The sequence below is a fragment of the Stigmatopora nigra genome, chromosome 12 (genome assembly GCF_051989575.1).
Source record: "Stigmatopora nigra isolate UIUO_SnigA chromosome 12, RoL_Snig_1.1, whole genome shotgun sequence".
In the NCBI taxonomy this organism is placed as follows: domain Eukaryota; kingdom Metazoa; phylum Chordata; class Actinopteri; order Syngnathiformes; family Syngnathidae; genus Stigmatopora; species Stigmatopora nigra.
This window is the reverse complement of record NC_135519.1, coordinates 13,278,284-13,299,808: the sequence shown is the minus strand read 5'-3', so window position 1 is coordinate 13,299,808 and position 21,525 is coordinate 13,278,284. Positions and strand designations below refer to the sequence as shown.

Here is a 21,525-nt window from a genome sequence, read left to right as displayed (position 1 = left end):
TAAAATGTCTTAGTGTTGTATTTTTTTCTTTACATTTGTTTATCTTGTACATTTACCATAGATTGCATATTAAAACAAGTCATTTATACCATTTCACGTCATGTATATTTATATAATGTAAACCATAGATAGCAGTATATAGACAGTAGTTTATGTTCCAATTCCAAATGAGTAACACAACATACCGGTCGGTATTCCACTTTTAATGTCATTACAAGGATGTGGCCTTTAAATTCATGATAGCAAGTGTCAAGCTCCAATATATCTGCCTCCATAAAAGTAATTTACAGGATTTTAACACAGAAAAGTGCAACAGTTACAAGAGTGAGTTGAAAAGTTACACCTGATTCTGTAAAGTAGTTAAAGGGAAACTCACTCATTGTAAAGAAAAAAATTAAAAAAACACAAATGCATGCGTGTTTAACAAGCGAGGGAAAACAGCAGCTTAAAGTTTGAAATACACATGTATAAGGCTTTATTTGTTCCATTCTTTTTTTTTTTTTTGCAAATAAGAAGTTAAATATCAAAAGTTCCCTTTTACCTTTAAGTGCCACGATCACCCGACCACAAAAAAAAATAAAACATGTTAAAAATGGCACGACAGATTCAGGCACAGAGCGTTTAAAACTGTTAAATTGAGTTCTTGTTAATGGCGCTGGTGGTCTGCCGATCCTATTGGGGGTCCGGTGGGTCCAAACGGCCAATGAGGTTTAGAATTCCGGCATAGCAGCAGTTCTGACGGTACAGTGAGTCGTGATACTTCGGGTTGAGGATGGAGTCCAGGTCCAGGTTGAGGTCCAGGTCCAGGTCCAGTCGGGTAGTCAGGCTGTGTCAGCGTGAAGAAGCCTACGGATTTTTTCTGGGGTCTAAAAGAGCTGGATTATGGACTCCCTCGACTTGCCCACGCCGATCCATTTAACTAAAAGTAAATAAGAAAGTGAAATTTAACAATTCACTTGTTATTTCTACTTAGGATTCCCCCCTTCAATAAAATTGTAGTAACTAAATATCGACATTGTCCTTTTCTATTTTAGTATGTACATTTTTACTACATTATTACATTGCTTTAAAATAGTTTCCTTTTTGAAATTTCTAGCAATAAATCATGACTTTTGCTATGTGGTAATTCCTACCAGGCACTCCGACGTGTTCCTCCACGAAGCGCACGTATTTCTGGGCGTTCTCCGGGAGCTCGTGGAAGTTCCTGGCGGCCGCCGTGCTGCTGTTCCATCCGGGCAGTGTCTCGTATTGGACCTCCACTTGCGTGAGCACTTCCTGATTGGCTGCGCACACAAATACACCGCTTGGTTAGCACATAGTAGTCACTTTCTCCAACCTCCTATAGTGTCACTCACCCGGAAAGTGCGGTATCGTCTGGCCGTCCACTTTGTAGGCCACGCCCACCTTGATCTCCTCGAGGACGTCAAGTATGTCCAGTTTGGTAAGTGCTAAACTGTCAAAGTGCAGGGACAGAAGATTCTCAAAATCGGTTAGATGCAAAAAAAATGGGATTCGGACTACTAATTGAAATGTGTTGACTTACGCCGTGAAGCCATTGATCATGTGCGCATATTTGATGAGTACCAGGTCAAGCCAACCGCAACGCCGCTTCCTACCGGTGGTCACGCCCACCTCCTTGCCGCGGGTTTGTAGCAACTCGCCGACATCCTGACGACACATCAAAACATTCATTTTAAGGCAGTGCTGTAAAATGCTAAGTAGAAAAAAATCCACCAATATTGAAGCAATAGTAAATGATAGCAGTACCACCAAACGACCACTAGGTGGTGGTGTTTTTCCTCTTCTTTTTTTTTTACAATTCCATAGCAAAATGTACCATCTCGTTGCATAAAATATGGAAATAGTCAAAGGGACCTACGTTGTTCTGTTCGGAGGGGAAGGCCCCGATGCCGACCCGGGTGGTGTAGGCCTTAACCACGCCATATACCTCGCCGACGTTCTGTGGGGGCATGCCGAGACCCGTGCACACCCCACCCACCGTGCAGTTGGACGACGTAACAAATGGATACGTCCCTGGAAAACATATTTGCAAAAGAATATGAGGCTTTAATAATTATTTATCAATAATAGATACATTGAATCAATGCCCTTGAATCAAATCCAAGTGTGTCAGATATTGAAGTAAATACACACCAAATGATAACTAATGATTAATGTTAATGTGTTTCTGGAAAACGTGTTACTTGTACTTTTAAGTATATTACTTCCCAACAGTTGTGTACACGTGGCATGTTTATTTTAGCGAGTCCTGATATAGTTGGCAGGCCAACTGGGTCGTGTTGTGTGACCGAGCGAGCGAGAGAGAGAGAGAGCGGACACCACTCAGAAAACGGCGTTCCGAGAAGCCGAGTTACGGCGCAAAGACGCCCCCAATCATATTTGACATTCCTCAAAATCCTCTTTTGACTCTTTGACTAGAGAATGTTCCCTATAGAGACCAACCCACAATAATCAGTAGCGCAGAAAAATATTTTATGAGTTGCCTGAGGATGTGCTTGAGGGGAAAAAAATAATAGAGATAAAAAAAAAAATCACAAGATCTGTCATCACTCCAGTGGAACACACTCAACTTTGTACTGTCATATGAGTGCCAAAATGAGTTAACAGTATAATAGAACTGGTTTAAAGGGGGCCATCTGAACTCAGTAACTTGACTAATTCTTGATTCGAGTTAATGTGAATCCAGATTTTTCCATTAATTCTCATTTTAAATGAAGCCTTCGTTGTAAATGTATTCTGAAAACAATTTATGCGATAATAAATAAAATGTGAAAGCCAATTGCAAGCGTTTTAGAATTATATGTGTCAAAGTGGTGGCCTGGGGGCCAAATCTGGTCCGCTGCATAAATTTGTGCGGCCCGGAAAAGTAAATGATGAGTGCTGACTTTCTGTTTTAGGATTAAATTAAAATGTAGTATAGATGTATATTAAATTTCCAGATTTTCCCTATTTTAAAACAATAATTTTCATTTTTAATCATTTTTTTCCGTGTTTTTAGTTCAAAAATCATTTTGTAAAATCTAAAAATATATTTTTAAAAAGCTAAAATAAACATTGTTTTAGATCTATAAAAAGGAATATTCAGGGCATTTAATCCAGTTATTTTAATCCATTTATTTAAAAAAAATCAAAATATTATATCTAAAATGGTCCAGCCCACGTCAAATCAAGCGAACCAACCCGAGTCAGACACCCGGCTTTGGGTATTACCTACATTGTTTCCCGCGTACGTTTTCGCCCACTGACCGAAATCGATGTCCAGCAACGCGGCGTTGGCGCCCTCCACCAGGATCTTCTTGGGAGGCCCGTGTAGAGCCTCGTACATGAAGTGCACGCCGTCCCTCACCATGGGCTTGATCTGCTCCACGTATCCCTGTGTCGAAGGAGGATGTGAGCGTTAGGATCGCTCTTATTTTGGAGGGATAATAATATGCATTCTTTCCAGCTTTTACCTTTAATTTGACAAGCTCCCCCTCCACATCTATTTGCAGACTGGGGTACATGGCCTGGTACTGCTGGGCCAATAATTTATACCTGCACCATTCAATAAAATGGTCTTTCTCATCCACATCATACTTTACATCTGACATAAAAATATATATATATATATCAATTTTATTCTTATTGACTATAGTAATTTCTGGAAATGAAAACATTTCAGATAGCCGATTAACCTTAGTAAAGTTATATCTTGTATAAAAATAAGCCACACCCCAAATCAAGACTTCTACTATTTATACAGTAAAAGCAGGTACTTTAAGTGTAGTAGGATGCTAAACTATCACAAATTGATTCAGATTCTATTGGAAATTGGTCAGTTTCAGGGTAAAAAAAAGACAAAGTTTGATTGTTTTTCATGTATATATCAGGTACATGTACATATTAGGTAGTATTGGGAAAAGAAGACTGCGCTAATGCTAAAATAGCATCTTAAGACTTTTACTTTAGAGTCTATCCAGAAGGGGGAGGGGGGAATTTTTGGCAAACCTGTCAGAGAAGTGCGTAAAGTCGGCGAGCAGGTCGCATATCCGAAGGCCACTGCGGGCTGCCTTGGTAGAGTACACGGGTCCAATTCCCTTCTTTGTCGTCCCTAGGCTGCGAAATGCATAAACAAAGACGACATTCACTTTGAATCATTTCTCAAGCTGAGGAGCTAGATTTTAAAGGAGATGATGACCATTAAATAACCACGTTTTTAAGCAGAAGTTTGAATGTTTATGACTGTCATCATTCCATTTTTACAGGCAGATTTGTATGTAAATATTATTTGCTGTATTTTAACAACGTTGCATTCTCCCCCCGCCTTTGGCCTGCTGGCTATTTTATATGACACTTCCGCTATTAAAAGCGAGGGGGGTAAGCATGCGAGTAATTGGCTGGACATCCACGGCCAACTATGGTTACAGCTTACTGGGTTTCATCATTAGCCACGGTACTGCGAGTGTAACCATCTAAATCATAAAGAGATGCATTTGCTCAGTCAGCTTAATTAGGCATATTATATATATATCTCCAAAGTAGAATTGGTGTAAATTAAATGCATAGGAATTGATTTGGGACATTTTTTTTAAATTGTAGTGGAATGGTTATCAATTGTTTTCTAGGCAAAAAATGACTCAATATGCATATATAATAATAGCAATAATGCATATCAAAATTGTACAAGTATAAATGAATGAACAGTGGGTACAGGTTTTCATTTCAAACCATAATGTGGACACATTTTCACCAAACTGGTATGTTACCAGTCCAATTAGTGGATTGCAGTCAGGTGCCACTCATTTCAGCCCAACCCCCGACGGTCAAACTGTCGGCTCGCTTGGAACAAAATCCTGCACCCAAAGCAGCCCACAAGTTCAGATATGTCACTGGTGTCAAAGTGGAGGCCCAGGGGCCAAATCTGGCCCGCTGCATCATTTTGAGCGGCCCGAGAAAGTAAAACATGAGTGCCGACTTTCTATTTTAGGATTAAATTCAAATGAAGTGTATAGATGTATATTAAATTTCCTGATTTTCCCCTTTTAAGTCAATAATTGTCATTTTTTTAATATTTTTTTCTGTGTTTTTAGTTCAAAAATCATTTTGTAAAATCTAAAAATATATAGCAGTTTGGCAAGAAAGGTTTTAAATTTTAAATTCCTTTTTGAGAAATATTGTTAGTATAAATGAATGAACAGTGGGTGTGGGGTTTCATTCCAACTCATAATGTGGACACCTCTTCACCAAACTGTGCAATCAGTGGATCGCTGTCAGGTGCCACTCATTTCAGCCCAACCCCCGACAGTCACATTTTCGGATCACTTGGAACAAACTCCTGCACCCACAGTGACTCTCGAGGACCAATTTCCCCACCCCCCATGGGCTTGATCATACTTTTCCAAGATAGATTCCCCCCGCAAATGTGTGTGTATTTGCATTTTTACTGCCTCACGTCTGTGTTCTTTAGCAATTTAAAAGTTCTGGCAACGTGAGACTCGTCTTGTGTTACTTTGAATGCCTGGAGATAGATGTTGGAAAGATGCCAGCTGCGATGTGCGAGTCTTTAAAAGGACTCCCTTACTCACACACACATTTTTTGCAAAGTGTTGAAGGCTTAAAGCAGATGAAACAACTTTCAACAACAATTACTGCTGTCTTTCTTTGCATTAATGCTAGGAATGCTCTCCAGGCTTACACTCTTCATTCCACACATAAATTATATATATTTTTTACCATTGAAGACAAAGTAGACTTGTTTTTGAAATAGTACAGTTAAAATTTTAGTTCCACGTTCAAGAAATTCAGTTTTTAAACTGGCCAAATGGCTTTTAGGGGTAAACACTTAAAAAATGTATTTTAACTAATCTTTTGTATGGTGCATGTGGATTTTGGGGGGTGCCTTACTTCTTGCCTACTTGTTCTTGTCTCAACTGTTCCTGAACGCCATCCACGGCTTGATGGAAGTCAAACACTGGCAAAGAGGAAAATTGGCAACATAAACACATCATTCAGAGGTCAGGTGGATGGGTGGCACTTACCAATATGTGCCCTGTCGGAAATGATCAATCTTTTCTCCCAACCTTTCAGACCTGTGTCGAAAAAAAATTGTTTTGATGCTCAATAAATTGATGTGTCGTCATTCATTTGGAAAAAAAATCACTCACTTTTGCCTTTACTCTCGTTCTTTGCGGCTTCTTCGAAGAGGCCCGGGAGGTGGATCACCACGCCGTTACCTAGGGTAGAGAGCAAAAATAAGTTTGCATATTGAAGATATATAGTATTCTTAAAGAAGAAAAAATACACAACTAAATTCACCTGTAGAATCAGAACAACAGGTTAAATGAGCTCCTAACATCTAAAACAATGTTTATTTGAGCTTTTTTAATATAATTTTAGACTTTACTAGATGATTTTTGAACTAAAAACAGAAAAAAATCATTAGAAAATGACAATTATTGATTTAGAAGGGGAAAAAAAAGGAAATGTAATATACATCTATACTCTTCATTTGAATTTGATCCTAAAACAAAAAGTCGGCACTCATCATTTACTTTCTCGGGCCACACAAAATGATGCGGCGGCCACATTTGGCCCCCCGGCCACCACTTTGACACATTTGCGCTAGGCTTAACATAGTCTTTGTGATGACCATCTGACTTTAGTTTTATAAAGCCTGGGGCAGTTCTTTCTAATGTGTTCAAAATATCAATAGATCACACATGTGCAGCAACTAAAGTGCACGAGAGAGTAACAATAAAAGCCCCACCCACATTAGTTAATGAAGTTATACTGCAAGCAAAGTGACATTTGGCTACGACTCAAAATCATTATGCCGGAGGCCATTTGAACAAAGGGCACGAGTAGTAACAAGGATGCAAATACGGGCATCGTTTCTAATAGGCTTTGTGGTGGAATAAAAAACGATGGTTATGTAGGGGTTGAGTATCCGTGGTGTTAAAGTGGTGGGGGGCGTGTGACACTAAAGAGGAGGCGTGTAGGTGACACGGAGACGGCGTAACGCACCGATGAAGGCGGTGACGTCGGGGTTAATGATGCCACTGGGGAGGAGGTGAAAGTCGTACTCCACCGAGTCCACCACCACCGTGTGTCCCGCGTTGTTGCCGCCCTGTGGAGATACACACAAATACTTTCATTCCCCACGGGAAAGTTCCGTGACTGTGTTTGGCTGTGCTAGAATGCAGATTTTGAAGATTAAAATGGAGAAATGAGGAGCATTTTAACTGAAAGTTACAAGTCCATTGCTAAAAAATATTCCATTATGCTGTGTAATGTCTTTTTGAGCAGATATACATTAAGATTAGATCTATTTTTGAATAGTGGTAGAGTTTTGCCACTTGTTTGGACACAGTGTTGAATACCCTTTTCCTGGGTGTGTTCATTTTTAACAAAAGAAGCCTGAAGTCATAACTAGGGCAAACATAAAGGTCATTTATTATGGCTGGTCTATTTCTTTAAGGCTAGCACCTGGTGACGCCTGCTCAGCTCAAGGTGCATTTAAAGACCTGTAGCGGAAAGGTGAGCTATGTTTGCTAGCAAGACTTCAAGGTGACATTCGCAGTAAAAACACACCATAATAACAACTGAGCGTCCGGTAAGGATGGGCAGCGAGCCAGGAAAAAGGTTATCTTGCTGCGGACGGATAAAGAAACGAAGGAAATGAAGCCAGCAAGGCGGGAAATGTTTTCCCATTTTCCCGCTTTCCTGCTTCCTCGACAAGTGAACGCAACACCAACCTGACATCTGCACACCATGTCCGCGTCTTGCGCTAGCAGGTCCACCACTTTGCCCTTTCCCTCGTCGCCCCACTGCGCGCCCAGCACCACCGTTACTCGGTTGCCCACCGGCGGTCTACCGGGCCGCGTCGCCGACTCCTGGCTTTCGCTTTCCGACATGGCCCACCACTGCTAGAGCTCCGGAGCTGAGGAGCGGCGACTTGGCGGCTCGGCAATGGAGCTTGAGTGGGGTGGCGGTGGCGCCAGCCCACTCCCAAGGCAACGTTAGACGCCAGGAAGTAGCACGTCTTGCGCATGCGCACAGGTTCCGATAACGAGGAAGTGGGTGAATGTCAGGCGATACGGTGGGAGGGAAGTTATGAATTCATAATTTCCCACCCGATTTTAAAAGTCAACTGCAACATCTTAACCCCCCCAAAAATATGCGGCCTCGTCGTAAAATGTCTATTCTTTTCCATTTTGGTGATAAGAATGTGGTTATTTCCGATTCGTACTGTTCAACACTACAGTACGTGACGTCATCTATGAATTTGTTAATGAGGCTTTATGATGATGAATATTAAAACGTGACACCTGCTACGTTTTAGAGTTTTATATACTATGGTTGCTGGAAGCATTGTTTCGGTTGACGCGGTGGAGTATAGATTTTTTGTGGGCTTGTTGTCAACTATACAATGTCAATAAAGTTTGGAATGTATATTGTTTCCTCCGTTTTTTTATTTTGTCTTCATATTTGTATGGCATTGCCTAACTTGGTTGTAATTGTGTATTTGAACGCACGAAGGCGCTGTTCCTTAGCTAAGGTCCCATATCAAATTTTACTCAACAGTCTCAATAAGTGGATGAAATATTACTAACATGCAATTTACCATTAATACTTTGGTGATGAACTGGTCCAAATAATTAATTATGTATGATATCATCACGAGGTATTTTCCATCCATCAAATATTCCTACACATCTCACCATCTCATAAATATTTATTTACATCCACACCTCCACAAATGGAAATCCTCCATCAGTTTTTTTTGGTGGGCGGATATCCTTTTGGCGAATCCAATTGTAATTGGTAAATGACTGAACCAGGTCTCTGTGACACCCCAACCCCCGACAAACCCAACTCTAATCTTCTTATCCAACCCTCTTGCCTATAGAGACTGTGGAATACCAGTGGCAGCACTTTCCCACTTAGCTCGTTAGTGCTTGTCTGCAATGTAACAAAGCGAGAACAAATTACTTTAAACTTGCCCAAAGAGAAGGAGACCAAACGTATTCTGAATGAACGACGGCAAAACCCATATTAACTAAAACTGGCAAAAGTATTAACAAAAGACAAGCTTAACTGGGGACAATCCCACCTATGAAAGGCCAACATAAGGGCACACTGAAAAGACTCGCACACGGACGGGGGTTGGTTAACGGGACGGTTTGAAAAGACTCGCTTACGGACGGGGGTTGGTTAACGAGACAATTCCAAACCCTGGTTGGGTCACACAAGGGAGGGAGAGTCAAAATCGAGACAGCAATGCGTGTGAAAGATTTTTTTTAGAAGTCATCCAGTTCAGCTCCTACTTTTGCCATATACATTTTAGCTAAGTGGACATTAATTGCCCATGACCACACAGTAAATCTGCTTAGCAATGAAATGAAGACATTAAAAAAAACTATTAGACAGTGTTGTTTTTTATGACTCCCAAATGATAGACTATCATCTGCCCCCAACAGGTGCCTGCATGGAAGTTGCACTTGGAAGCAGATCAGGTACCGTTGGTTTAGCAAAAATAATCCCAAAATAAGCAGCTGGCCTATTTGTGGGCAGGCACGGCCCCTTTGCCTACCCACTCATATGTTACTCTCTCTTCTCTCCCTGTTTTTTTCTCCCTCTGTACCAGTGGTATGAATGCAGGATTGATGTATTTATTTCTTTTATTAATACACAGTATCTACAATGCACCATGACCTATTTTATGCAAGTATGTATAGTTATATAGTCAAGTAAAGCTCACTTTATAAAACCAAAGGCAGAAAAACAACACTGATTTGTATCCTTTGTCTAAAATCAACATGGAATGAGCCAGAAATGCTCCAAAATGAACAAAAAGTGACCCAAAATGAACAGGAAATGAACTGAAAGGCCCCAAAGTTTGAAATAAACTTGCTTAAATATTGTAAAATGATGACTTGACTAGCGATAATTGTCATATGGCCATGTGATGAGATTGTACCCCAAATTGTATTGTATTGTGAGGTACCCCAGATGTTCCTATTTAACGGACTTTTAATTATTTTTGCACAAACCAGTTTGAGAACGACGGCCATAGTGTGTCGTTGATGGGAAATGCGTGTTGTGATAGCTGAGCAGGAAGTTGAAAGATGACCTTTGACCTTTTCTGAGATGTAGCGTCCCAGTAGGTGACCATGAGACACCGCAACTCCGACATAACGCACGCACTGACGGTCTCATCAAAGACTCGTGGGAATGAACCCCGCTGAGCCAAAAAAGCCACCGCTACTGTAACGCATGGACGAAAGGATTCTCAAGCACAAAACACAAAATAAAAACATGCTTAGAGGCCAAATTAAATCAACAATACAGAACCAGCAAAACTGAAACAGCTAATAAAACCAAAACTATACGCAAGCAATTTAAAGGTAGCTAACGTTTTCAGCGTGTACCATAATAAACTGCATCTTTTTTTCCGTCAGATTCACTCAAGGGAAATGAAACTTTGAGGAAAAAAAATCTGTTTAGCTCAGAAGGCAGCTTCAAACACACACACACACACACACACACACACACACACACACACACACACACACACACACACAAGGTAACTACTTAGAGGAAATTGCATTTGAGTCTCAGGACCGCGTTTTGAGCATGCATGCACTTTTAAGAAGCATGTAGACACACACACACACACACACACACACACACACACACACACACACACACACACACACACACACACACACACATCTTGTGTATGGAATGGTCAGCTGATTTAGCTGCTTGACTTTATTTTTCATGCATGTGATAGGTCACGTGTTGCACACTAGTGCGCCAACGCGACATACCTTAATGTTGTTAGCAATGTTGCCTTCACTGGCATCTCTTTGTCGCTTTACTGTGTAAAGGACTTTTACAACCCATGCGTTACATTTTTAAAAAAATATCAAGTATGAATGAGTGAACAGTGGATGCAGGTTTTCATTCCAAACCATAATGTGGACACCTTTCTGCCACACTGGTATGTGACCAGTGCAATTAGTGGATTGCAGTCAGGTGCCTCTCGTTTCAGCCCAACCCCCGACGGCCAAATTTTCGGATCGCTTGGAACAAAATCCTGCACTCACAGCAGCCCACGGGTTGTGGCGGCACGCGGGCCAAATTTGGCCCGCTGTATCATTTTGTGGGGCCCGGGAAAGTCAATGATGAGAGCTGACTTTCTGTTTTAGGATCAAGTTAAAATGAAGAGTATCAATGTAGATTAAATTTCCTGATTTACCCCCTTTTAAATCAATATTAGTCAATTTTAATCCATTTTTCTGTGTTTTTAGTTCAAAAATAATTTTGTAAAATCTAAACATATATTTAAAAAACTAAAATAAACATTGTTTTAGATCTATAAAAAACTGAATATTGAGGGCTTTTAATCCAGTTCTTTTAATCCATTTATTACAAAAAAATCTAAATATTATGTCTAGAATGGTCCACGTGAAATCAAGTTGACGTTAAAGTGCCCCGTGAACCAACCTGAGCTTGACACCCTTGATATGTTATGTTAAATAGGTTCTGAAAAGAAATTGGGAGACGTCGCACCCTTTTTGGCCGATCTGCTGACGATTGTCAGTTAAGTGTGAAGCCAGGCTTACGTAAATGTAACTTTGGCCTCGCTTATTTCCTGCGCTCGCATCAAAGTGTTGAATCAATCTCCAACGCCATCATCGCTGAATGTCACCTTATTTACTTCTTTACAGTCTTACATGTTAAAATATCCCAGTTGAAATGTCTACGGAAGACAATGAGTTAACATGCAAAGAAAATGCTGCAATATCTTTGATTTATGCCTCTTAACTCCATAAACAAGCATAGTAAATAAAGAAATAATCATTTATCATCTGAAAATAATAAAACCAGAAGGTTTTTTTGCTGCTGCATTCTTTTTTTTGCGCTTTTCTGTCTCTTTGACCACAACTCTACCCGAAAAGACCTTTTCAGTTCCCCCCATGCCTTCCCAAAAGAGAAGCTGTTTTAGCTAGCTGTGTCAGCCGTACCCAAAAATATCCGTGGTTAGGACGGTATTTGTGGAAAGTTTGGTGCCTTCATGGTAACCTCACAGTCTTTAAGCCTGGTCACCAGTTTTTCCTCGTCATAAATGGTGTCTGTCCCACCCCCGAAAAACCCACACTGGGGTTTTTTTTGTTTTTAGCCCTGGGTGTGGATGTCTGCACACTACTGCTGCCACTTTATGAGTCAAAGGCAGAGGCAGACTTTCGTAGTGGCCACGTAAAAACAAAAAACAAGATGGAAACCATGTGTAGTGATGCAATAGTATGTTGGTGTCTCAGATATGCAAACAAATCTAACATTTTTGGTGTTGAAAGAAGAACAATACTATGCATTTCTAAATAGTCTTTGGGCCGAGTGTGGTACACTTTATTTAGGGTGTTATTGACATTATTCGTGACAAAATGAGCGTAGACATCCTTCAAAAGTCAACAGTGTAGTGGTGTCTGGATTTTAAAAACACGGCACAAATGACGTGACTGACAAGATGGCTGTTGTTTGCCCCCAGACTTTATTTATATATATACTTGAGGAATGTAGGCATGGTTTCAATTAAACAGAATTGGTAAACTGCAGGTGTACGTCTTGACTTTTTGTAAAAAAAAAACAAAAAAACACATAATTATATTTGAACAGTTGTTCCAGCTTCTAAATATGAGTTATTACTTATTAATCATCTAAAAAAAGACTTGTTTAAAGAGTCCATGAAATCCTCCTTTAATGATGGATTAGCAAAAATGGGAGTTTACAGAATGCCCAGATGAATGGGCTTAATATACACATATAGTTGCATATTAACACTTTTAAAAACATGTCCTTACATTTAATCCTGTTATGATTTCTCTAATTCAACATACAAAGCTAAAACAAATAATCAAAGTTTTGCTGATTCATATCTCCCATTCTCGAACATCTTACTGATGGAGCCATAGAGCGCTTCCTCGTGAGCACTGTTTTTTACAGAGAGTCCTTGAAGGTATCATATTTGCTCTGCGTCTCCCCACGCGTTGAGTGGACCCACGCACACACATACATTCATACAACACAAGTGCCCACGCGGTCCACTGGCAAGGTAGGAAAACTGCATTTTTTCCATCACAAAACACATTTCTATTGCTAACTATAACGGTCACATGTAAATCACGAGCCTTTTCTCAAGTTGCCACCTTCTCCCCCCTCGTAAACCCCCCGTTTCTAGTGGCTTAATTCGTATAAATGCGTTCATTTAGTGCTGGACGGTCGTAAACGAATGTAAGGATGTTTTTGTTGTGAAAGGGTGTTGTGATGACGAACGAAATGGAGGCTAAAGGGACGGCAAGGGTGCCGAGCGGTCAGCGACGCCGGCGTTTGGGTGACATTGGAGCCGACATGCTGCCTTTGTTTATGACCAATTAAATTTAGCGCCAAAGTGGCATGTATGCGGTCACATCCATGGCTAAATGCTATTGCTAGTCGCCCTGCACTTCTTATAGCCACATTCCGACTTTGGTTAGTTACAAATTAACTGATAAGGATGACTTCTGATGAATGGAGAGTGAATAAAATGAGTTGAACTTGAAGGAGTCTCCTTGACATTTAGTCAAAAAGACCACCCTAAAAGGGCAGTATTCTCTCCCTTTACCGTCATAAAAATAACAATAAAACACCATGCAGTAGTGTGTAATGCTGTGTTTATTATTATTTTGTGAATATTACATACAATTATATACGGTATGGTGGTATTTATATTTACAAAAAGAGAAACTTTCCAGAGAATATAAAAGTTTTTAAAAAAATCTCCCCATTACATTGTTTTAATAGTGGATAGCTTTGTTCAAATTAGGGAAAAAATGACATTTTGATGTTTTACATACTTTTTCCTCCTTAATAGAATACAACCAAATCAGGTGACTCGGATTCACGTGAAAATTAGAAACAATCCCGTTTTTCTAAACTGCAAAACCTGAGGCTGAGGTGGACCATTGACTTTTTTAATTGGGAAAATAAAAATAAATCACTACGGACAAATTCCATTTCCTGTCAGCGACCAAGCGCGTGCGCCTGGATTGCGTGGAAAAGTAACGTGACCTCGTCATGACCGACTAAACTTGAGAGAAGGCCAACTGATTACTGGGAACCAAAATGATGTTGGCAGGAAAGATGTGCCTGATCAAGCTAAAATTTCATCAGCCGTCGTGACGATTGCGTCAACAATAACGTGGGTGGTTGGTGAGCGGGCCATTTTTTTGGCCGCCGGCTGCGTTTTCCTATTTGACGTTGTTTATGCTGCCGATAAGTCAGAATGGTGGCTTTGTTTTCCCCAGGAAGAACAGCTGATGGGACAGTAGCAGCAGAAGCATGTGTTGACTCTACTTAACTCTTTATAGGGAAGTCGCTGAAGTCGTTTGCTGCCATTGCCTGGATTCTTCGGACATCCAATGGCTTTTGAACAGGAAGGGACGGCAGTTCTCACTCAATGGCGCTGAAAGATTTGTCAGTCGTCTTGGTTAGCTCTTTGTTTGAAAAATAATGCCGACCTCTGTTCCACAACACCCCATTGTGAGCGTGTACAGACATCCATTTGATTAAGCCGATATCGTCAATCATTGTATTTGACGATATTAAGTTGGTATCCACAATGAAGTGTTGACACACCCTTTGTCATTTAATCTGGGCGAAGCAATGTTTGACTTAGGCTTGATTTGATCAATTACGTTCACATGGCAATTCATTTCAGAGTGTTAACACAGCTGGCTTAGCAAGTTTTGGAATATGGGAGGAAACCAGAGTACCTGGAGAAAACCCACGTGAAAACATGCAAACTCCACGCAGTGAGGACCCACCTGGAATTGAACCCTTGACCCCAAGAACTGTGAGGCTGACAGGCTAAACGGCAAAAAAGATGTTCCATTCCAGACATTCTTATTACCTAATGTGTCATTAATAATAATAATAATAATAATACCTTTTTTTTACCCTTGAATTCGTTTTTTAATTGAATTGAAAGTACAATGTAAATTTAAATCTACATCATAGTGGAACATAATATGTAGTCAATATATTTAGTCAACTTAAGTAGTCAAACATAAGTAAATAGTCAACATAAGTAAGTAGTGAACTTAAGTAACTAGTGGACTTAAGTAACTAGTGAACGTACATAGTCGGCATAAATAAGTAGTAAACATTAGTCGGCATAAATAAGTAGTAAACATTAGTCGGCATAAATAAGTAGTAAACATTAGTCGGCATAAATAAGTAGTAAACATTAGTCGGCATAAATAAGTAGTAAACATTAGTCGGCATAAATAAGTAGTAAACATTAGTCGGCATAAATAAGTAGTAAACATTAGTCGGTATAAATAAGTAGTAAACATTAGTTGGCATAAATAAGTAGTAAGCATTAGTCGGCATAAATAAGTAGGAAACATTAGTCGGCATATATAAGTAGTCAACATAAGTAATTAATCAGGTACAAAAAGTGACTAAGGAGCATATGGAGTTTTAGTACAAGTGCGAGATAAAAAAATGATGTATAAATAGTACTATAGTACTCTGGTTAAAAAAAAAAAGTAAATCCTAAAAAGATAGCCTTTACTTGGTGCATTGCAGTTTGAAAGTTTGTGGCACTTGCCTGTTAAGAGGAGTTGTGTGCATTTTGTGTGGGAAGGAGGGAGGGGGAAAGGAAACAGGGGGAGGTCCAAAAAAATTGACAGACCTTCATGTGTCTCTCTCTCCGTCGTCTACCTTTGAGAGAGGACGAGTTAAGCATCACATGTTCTTGAAGATGCAGTACAGCAAACATCTCCTTCCAATTGATTTTTTTTCATTCCAAGTGGAATTTACAAGAGGACGTTATTTCTGCTCCCGCGCGAACGCCCGTCTGCCGTACTGCTTATGTAAGTTTCACCAAACGGGCGCATTTCTATGCTTGAAAAATCCCAACGGCGAAATGTTTGTTTTTGGCTCTTCCAATTTGAACTTTGGCCTTTGATCTCGCAAACGTTCGTTGGCGCGTGTCTGCTCCCTCATGATAAAAAACTGTTTGTCTACATTTGTGTACGCCGGCATACTTTTAACGCTATCTCTATTTTTCAGAGCGGCGTCGGCCCCCCTCTCATCAAAAATATCCCACCAGACCGACGTGTAGCCGACATATGCAAAAAGCAACCATGACGGCCATTAACTCACCCAAAGACAAGTAAGAAAAAATTCTTTTTTTTTTTTTTTTTGTCTATTTAGCTATAAATCAATTTTCCTGCTTATATTAATTAGCATACTGGAATATTTGTATTTGAATACAAACACAATTGAACTAATGTTTACTCAAAGGTGGATCTTATTCAAGAAAAAATGTATTTTTAAGGTTTGATGGCAGTGATCTGAATGGATATGTTTTCCAGATACAATGCCGTATGGATCATCTTTTTCATCCTGGGATTGGGAACCCTCTTGCCGTGGAATTTCTTCATGACGGCCACCATGGTACGCCAAAAGCCGCTGGCTTTCTTATCTAGAGACCAATTCAATAGATTTAGAACACAGAAGCTCTTCTTGTCTTTAACTTTGGTCATTAAATGGCATCTTGTTGGAGAAACCACATGAAACACATTTTTTTTTGTTCCTTGTTTCCAAATGCTATGCTATTTGCTAACTTGTTTAGTAGCATTGACATAGAAAAACAGTTTGAATACATGTCAAATTCTACTTTTTTACATTTGTTATTCTTTTATTTTCGTCTTTTCCTCCTTATTTTGTAGATAAAAGAAAAAAATAACATTTTCTGCATAACGAGGACATAAAAAAAGACATCTGAAATAACTTTGGGAATTAGGGGGGACATTTCTGAATCATGAAAGTTGACAAGGAAGAAATCCAATTGTGATTAGAAGCAAATATTTAGCACTTAAAAAACCTCATATATCAGTTAAAATAAATATTTTCTTTGTCTTTTTTACCAGTTCTTCATCAGTAGACTGAAGGAATCGCCCAATGGCGCCCCCACCAATCAGACAAGCAACAGCACATTCGACGGCGATGAAGTCCGAGACCTCTTGGCGTCCAAGTTCAACAACGTGATGACGTTGTGCGCTATGGTGCCTCTGCTTATCTTCACCTGCCTTAACTCTTTCATCCACCAGAGGTAAGTAAACATCCCCATTTTCTTGTTTTTTTTTTTGGTCTCGGCTCCTCCCACTTTTGCGTTTTATTTATTTTTGTTGTTATCTCTTGTCACTTTAGGATCCCCCAAAAACTGCGTATCTCTGGCAGCCTATGCGTCATCCTGGTGGTCTTCCTAGTCACCGCGTTGATGACAAAAGTGGACTTGGCCCCACTTCCCTTCTTCACAGTCACTATGATCAAGATCATCCTCATCAACTGTGAGTCTCCGGTGCCATGTGGACTTCCAATAGTGCTTTCCCTTCCTTTGTGGCTGAAATCCGCTGCAGTGTAAACAGTCCAGTAGATGAGTCAATGTGGGAAAACACCATGTCGTCAAGGGAAAATATGATGGATTAGTACATTTCCATAATCACTCTGGCATGTGGGAGCCCCACAATATGACGTCTGTGTAACTTTTGCCACTTCATTTTACTTTTTACTAAAGCAACATTCTTATATGTTAGTAAGACAACTGCTAAAATCAATTCTCATTTCATAATAATATACTTTTTGACCTCAGGGTAAGATAAGAAAGTCCTCAGCAAAATGCTAATCTATTTCAAATCTTATCTTTGGCTTTCTAGTTAAAGATCGTGACACCATTTCCCAATAGTCCATTCTATCGCAGTTGATTCTAAATGGACCGCCATTTCCTGACAAACTGAATTTAGATACGTGACACTCTTAAGAGTTCAACGTAATCATAATAATCTTGAAGAATGAATCCCTGCCTTTGTTAATCTTTCCACTTGCTTGTTTCCCCGCGCTCCAAACGATGACTTCCACATGTTGTGAAAGCAAATGAAAACAATGGGGTCATCATCACCGGCTTTCTCGCATAGTGTGCCATCTCACGCCGCGTGTTTATTTATATAGAAGCAGCGCCATCTTGAATTTATACGACCGGCGGGCTTTGATGTGAAGTTTTTGACATTGAATCGCTGAACGACAACTTCTCTGTGTCTTCCCACATCAGCATTTGGGGCCATTCTACAGAGCAGCTTGTTTGGACTGGCTGGAATCCTGCCGGCCTCTTACACCACGCCCATCATGAGCGGACAGGGGCTGGCCGGGACCTTTGCGGCCTTCTCCATGATCTGCGCTTTGGCCTGTACGACCCACAATGCATAAAATCGGCATTGTAAAGCAATGCAAGGCTACAGGAATGAAACCGGGCATCCATTGAGTTAAAATTGTTTTGTTTTTGCAGCCGGCTCGGCCCTCCAGGACAGCGCCTTTGGCTACTTCATCACTGCCTGCTTTGTTATTCTCATCGCCATCATTTCCTACCTCGCCCTGCCCAAGATGGTGAGTTCCGGTTCACTGCCACTGTCAGATATTAAAAAAGCACAAACGCCTGAACTGGAACGATACGGTTCAATATGCAAATACCACTTTAGTTTACAAAATCTTTCGTCACATAGCCCCACATCCACTGCAGGATTTTGTACCAAAAAAATTGCAACACATCAACACATGCTGGCTCTAGAGGTGACTGTGTAGTTCCCTCAAAGAGTGCTAAATTAGCCAAAGCACCTTCAAATCGCTGATGGAAATTAGCCCTTGGCTACAGTCCTACATATTTACATATATATGTTCATTCATATGTGCTTTCTCTTCTTAAATAAATCAAACTCAAACTTGTTGTTGTGCTCACCAGGAATTTTTCCAGTACTACATGGACAGCAACGGAGCCAGGTCATCTGCTGATGAAGAAAACAAGATGGACCTTCTCAAACCAGGTAAATTCCCCTGAGTTAACTCGCCCGTGACACTTGACGCATGTGAGGCCTTTCTCCTTCCCTCAGAGTTGGCGGAGAAAGTTCCGGTGGTGAGGCTGATGGAAGAAGACGGCACGGGGGAAGTGTCTGTGGTCAAAATATTTCGCAAGGTGAGTGGGTGACTTTTTCTGCCTTATTTTGGAATAGGAATGAAATGTAAATAAGCCCAAAGACGTGCCATAATGACGACTGTTTGTATTTTCAGATTTGGGTGATGGCTCTGTCTGTGTGCTTCATCTTCACCGTCACCATCGGGACGTTCCCGGCCATCACCGCCGAAGCCAAGTCCACCATCGCCGACGGAGGAGACTGGGGTGAGTCAGAAAACAGTTAAAACCATTAAGAGCATCCTTCTTCTCCTTAGAAAGTCATTTTCTCCTCTTTGTTTTTTCCTCCAGAGATGTACTTCATTCCCGTCTCATGTTTCCTCCTCTTCAACGTGATGGATTGGGCCGGCCGCAGTCTGACTGCCTTCTGCATGTGGGTCAGTATTGATCAACAGATCAGATTTTCAGACTTTTTTTTTAAATTTTATTGACTGAACCATTGCCCATCTTATTTGACCAGTGGAAAAAATGCTAAATATAATGTAAACAGTAGAGGCTAAACCAAAATACCCTTTTTTTATGAATATATCACAATCACTATTTTCTAAACGGGCAGCTTTTAAGCTAGGTGTTGATATGCTAGCAAACATTTGCCTGTCTTTTGTTTATTTTTCTAGCCCGGCAGAGATAGCCGCTGGCTCCCGGCTCTGGTGTGCGCGCGAGTGGTGTTTGTGCCGCTCTTCATGCTGTGTAACATACAGCCTCGCCACACCCTGCCCGTGCTCTTCTCGCACGACGCCTGGTACATCATCTTCATTGTCCTTTTCGCCTTCTCCAACGGCTACCTGGCCAGCCTCTGCATGTGCTTTGGACCCAAGTGAGTCAAACCAAACCTGCGGGTTAACCGTAAACAATAAGAAGTGTAACAGTGTGCTAAAATCATATTTTTGGACTATTTTATCGATTCAAAAATCCATTTTACCAGTGTGTTATGGTGTGAGTAAACAATAGGCGCTTGCTCTACGAGTTAGTGGCTGTTAGCTGCCCGCCCTGTCACACGAGGGCGCTGTTTCCCAGATAAAGTCCCATATTGAGGGCCATAGCTTTTTAAAGAATTTTGTATTCCTATTTATAAATCTGTATATATACGTGTTTGAGCATGGTTATATGTTGTTATAACAGGAAAGTGTCGCAGCACGAAGCGGAGACGGCGGGGGCCATCATGGCCTTTTTCCTGTCCTTGGGTTTGGCCCTCGGGGCCGCCATCTCCTTCCTCTTCCGAGCCATTATCTAAAATGGCTGCGGGCACACGTACAGGTATCACCGTCTGCCCGTTTTTGCGTCTTGCGATGGCCGAAGAACAATAGAGGATCGTGGCAACAAAATAAGCTAAAAAAACAAAACAAAGGCGACTGACAGCTCTGAGCTGACTGGTTGTTTCCCAGCATGCAATGCGATCGTTTACTTTTTTTTTGGTATGTTTTAATAACGACAGATGACTGACGAGTTACACCAAAACAGCCTTGTTCATATTTTATTGCATACATTTTTGTGGCTGAACTTTTTTCAGGTCAGTTTGTATTATTTAAGCTTTTTGTTGTTATTTTTTTGCGCTAAAAAGGCAGGAAGAGGAATTTAAAGGCCACACTCAAGAGAATGATTCAATTATCTGGTTGCTAAGAAAGGCACAATTTCACATGAATGCAGTAGTAATATTATTTGTATAAATGTAGTGGAATTCAGAGGATTACTTGCTTTCTTGTTACTCAAAAACTTCATGATTTTTGACAAATTGCAATTACTTTTTGATAAGGACATCTCATGACATTAATAGTTTCCCTTTACTCTTTAAGGGGGGAAAAAATCAAATTTTCCGGATTTAATCTTGTCAATATGCCCACTCCTACTTGTTACCTTAATTTTCATTTTTTTTTTCTTGAGTGTGGTCTTGTTCAATCTGGACATATTAACTTTTTATAGGAAACGCTTTTAATTCATTTTAACTGGAAGAAGCTGAGAATGATCACAGTGGGTCATGGCTTCATTCTTTTTTGTTTTAAATAATTTAAAAAAACATTTTTAAAAGTATTTTTACATATTTAATTTAAAACAATTATCTTGTATTTTTTTGTCGGTCAAAATTGATGAAATATTAAAATGCAGACCTGGCATCCACATTAATGTATATCACAATGTAGGTTGCACCTGTATACCCAAAATTAGCCCAAATTTTGTTACACCAATTTTTTTTCAAAATATAAAGAATAGCTTATTGCTTAAGCCAATGTTTGACTTGTACTAATGCCATTTTATCATCATGTTATTTGTACATTTGTATCAAGTCGCCAAATTTTATTTTTAGATTGTTGTCAGTAGCATAAACAATGAATTCACTGAAGTTACTCGCAGTCCATTGAAAAGCACAACATGGTTTTATGTACAACAGCTAGCATCTCTTCTTTAAGTACATTGAAATAAAAAATAAATGTATTTTAAGAATATAGCTCCCCGCC

At 40.1% G+C, this 21,525-nt stretch overlaps 2 protein-coding genes across 2 annotated transcripts; one reads left to right on the top strand and one right to left on the bottom strand.

The window, feature by feature from the left end:
- Positions 1-182: 182 nt before the first annotated feature.
- Positions 183-8,201, bottom strand: adss2 (adenylosuccinate synthase 2). Its single transcript, XM_077730247.1, has 13 exons — positions 7,755-8,201; positions 7,024-7,126; positions 6,165-6,233; positions 6,039-6,089; positions 5,905-5,971; positions 4,009-4,116; positions 3,474-3,555; positions 3,268-3,394; positions 1,880-2,034; positions 1,544-1,668; positions 1,356-1,453; positions 1,134-1,283; positions 183-919 (listed from the first exon to the last, which is right to left on the bottom strand). The coding sequence occupies exons 1-13, from the start codon at positions 7,911-7,913 to the stop codon at positions 867-869; spliced, it is 1,347 nt and encodes a 448-aa protein (XP_077586373.1). The 5' UTR covers positions 7,914-8,201; the 3' UTR covers positions 183-866.
- A 7,873-nt stretch (positions 8,202-16,074) lies between these two features.
- On the top strand, positions 16,075-21,515 carry LOC144205712 (equilibrative nucleoside transporter 1-like). Its single transcript, XM_077730269.1, has 12 exons — positions 16,075-16,222; positions 16,425-16,506; positions 16,983-17,164; positions 17,263-17,402; positions 18,161-18,295; positions 18,395-18,492; positions 18,845-18,926; positions 18,993-19,075; positions 19,171-19,279; positions 19,364-19,449; positions 19,690-19,889; positions 20,195-21,515. Exons 1-12 carry the CDS (start codon positions 16,179-16,181, stop codon positions 20,304-20,306), a joined length of 1,353 nt encoding a protein of 450 aa, XP_077586395.1. The 5' UTR covers positions 16,075-16,178; the 3' UTR covers positions 20,307-21,515.
- Positions 21,516-21,525: the final 10 nt, after the last annotated feature.

What these genes read in the sequence shown, in the direction of transcription:
- adss2 (XM_077730247.1), bottom strand. Translation starts at nt 7,913, where the DNA reads ATGTCGGAAAGCGAAAGCCAGGAGTCGGCGACGCGGCCCGGTAGACCG. An exon ending in GAACGAGAGTAAAGGCAAAA is followed by an intron (nt 6,090 to 6,164) that starts GTGAGTGATTTT and finishes TTTTCGACACAG; the next exon opens with GTCTGAAAGGTTGGGAGAAA. An exon ending in ATGATCAATGGCTTCACGGC is followed by an intron (nt 1,454 to 1,543) that starts GTAAGTCAACAC and finishes GCACTTTGACAG; the next exon opens with TTTAGCACTTACCAAACTGG.
- LOC144205712 (XM_077730269.1), top strand. Translation starts at nt 16,179, where the DNA reads ATGCAAAAAGCAACCATGACGGCCATTAACTCACCCAAAGACAA. An exon ending in AACTCTTTCATCCACCAGAG is followed by an intron (nt 17,165 to 17,262) that starts GTAAGTAAACAT and finishes TTGTCACTTTAG; the next exon opens with GATCCCCCAAAAACTGCGTA. An exon ending in CAAGATCATCCTCATCAACT is followed by an intron (nt 17,403 to 18,160) that starts GTGAGTCTCCGG and finishes TTCCCACATCAG; the next exon opens with CATTTGGGGCCATTCTACAG.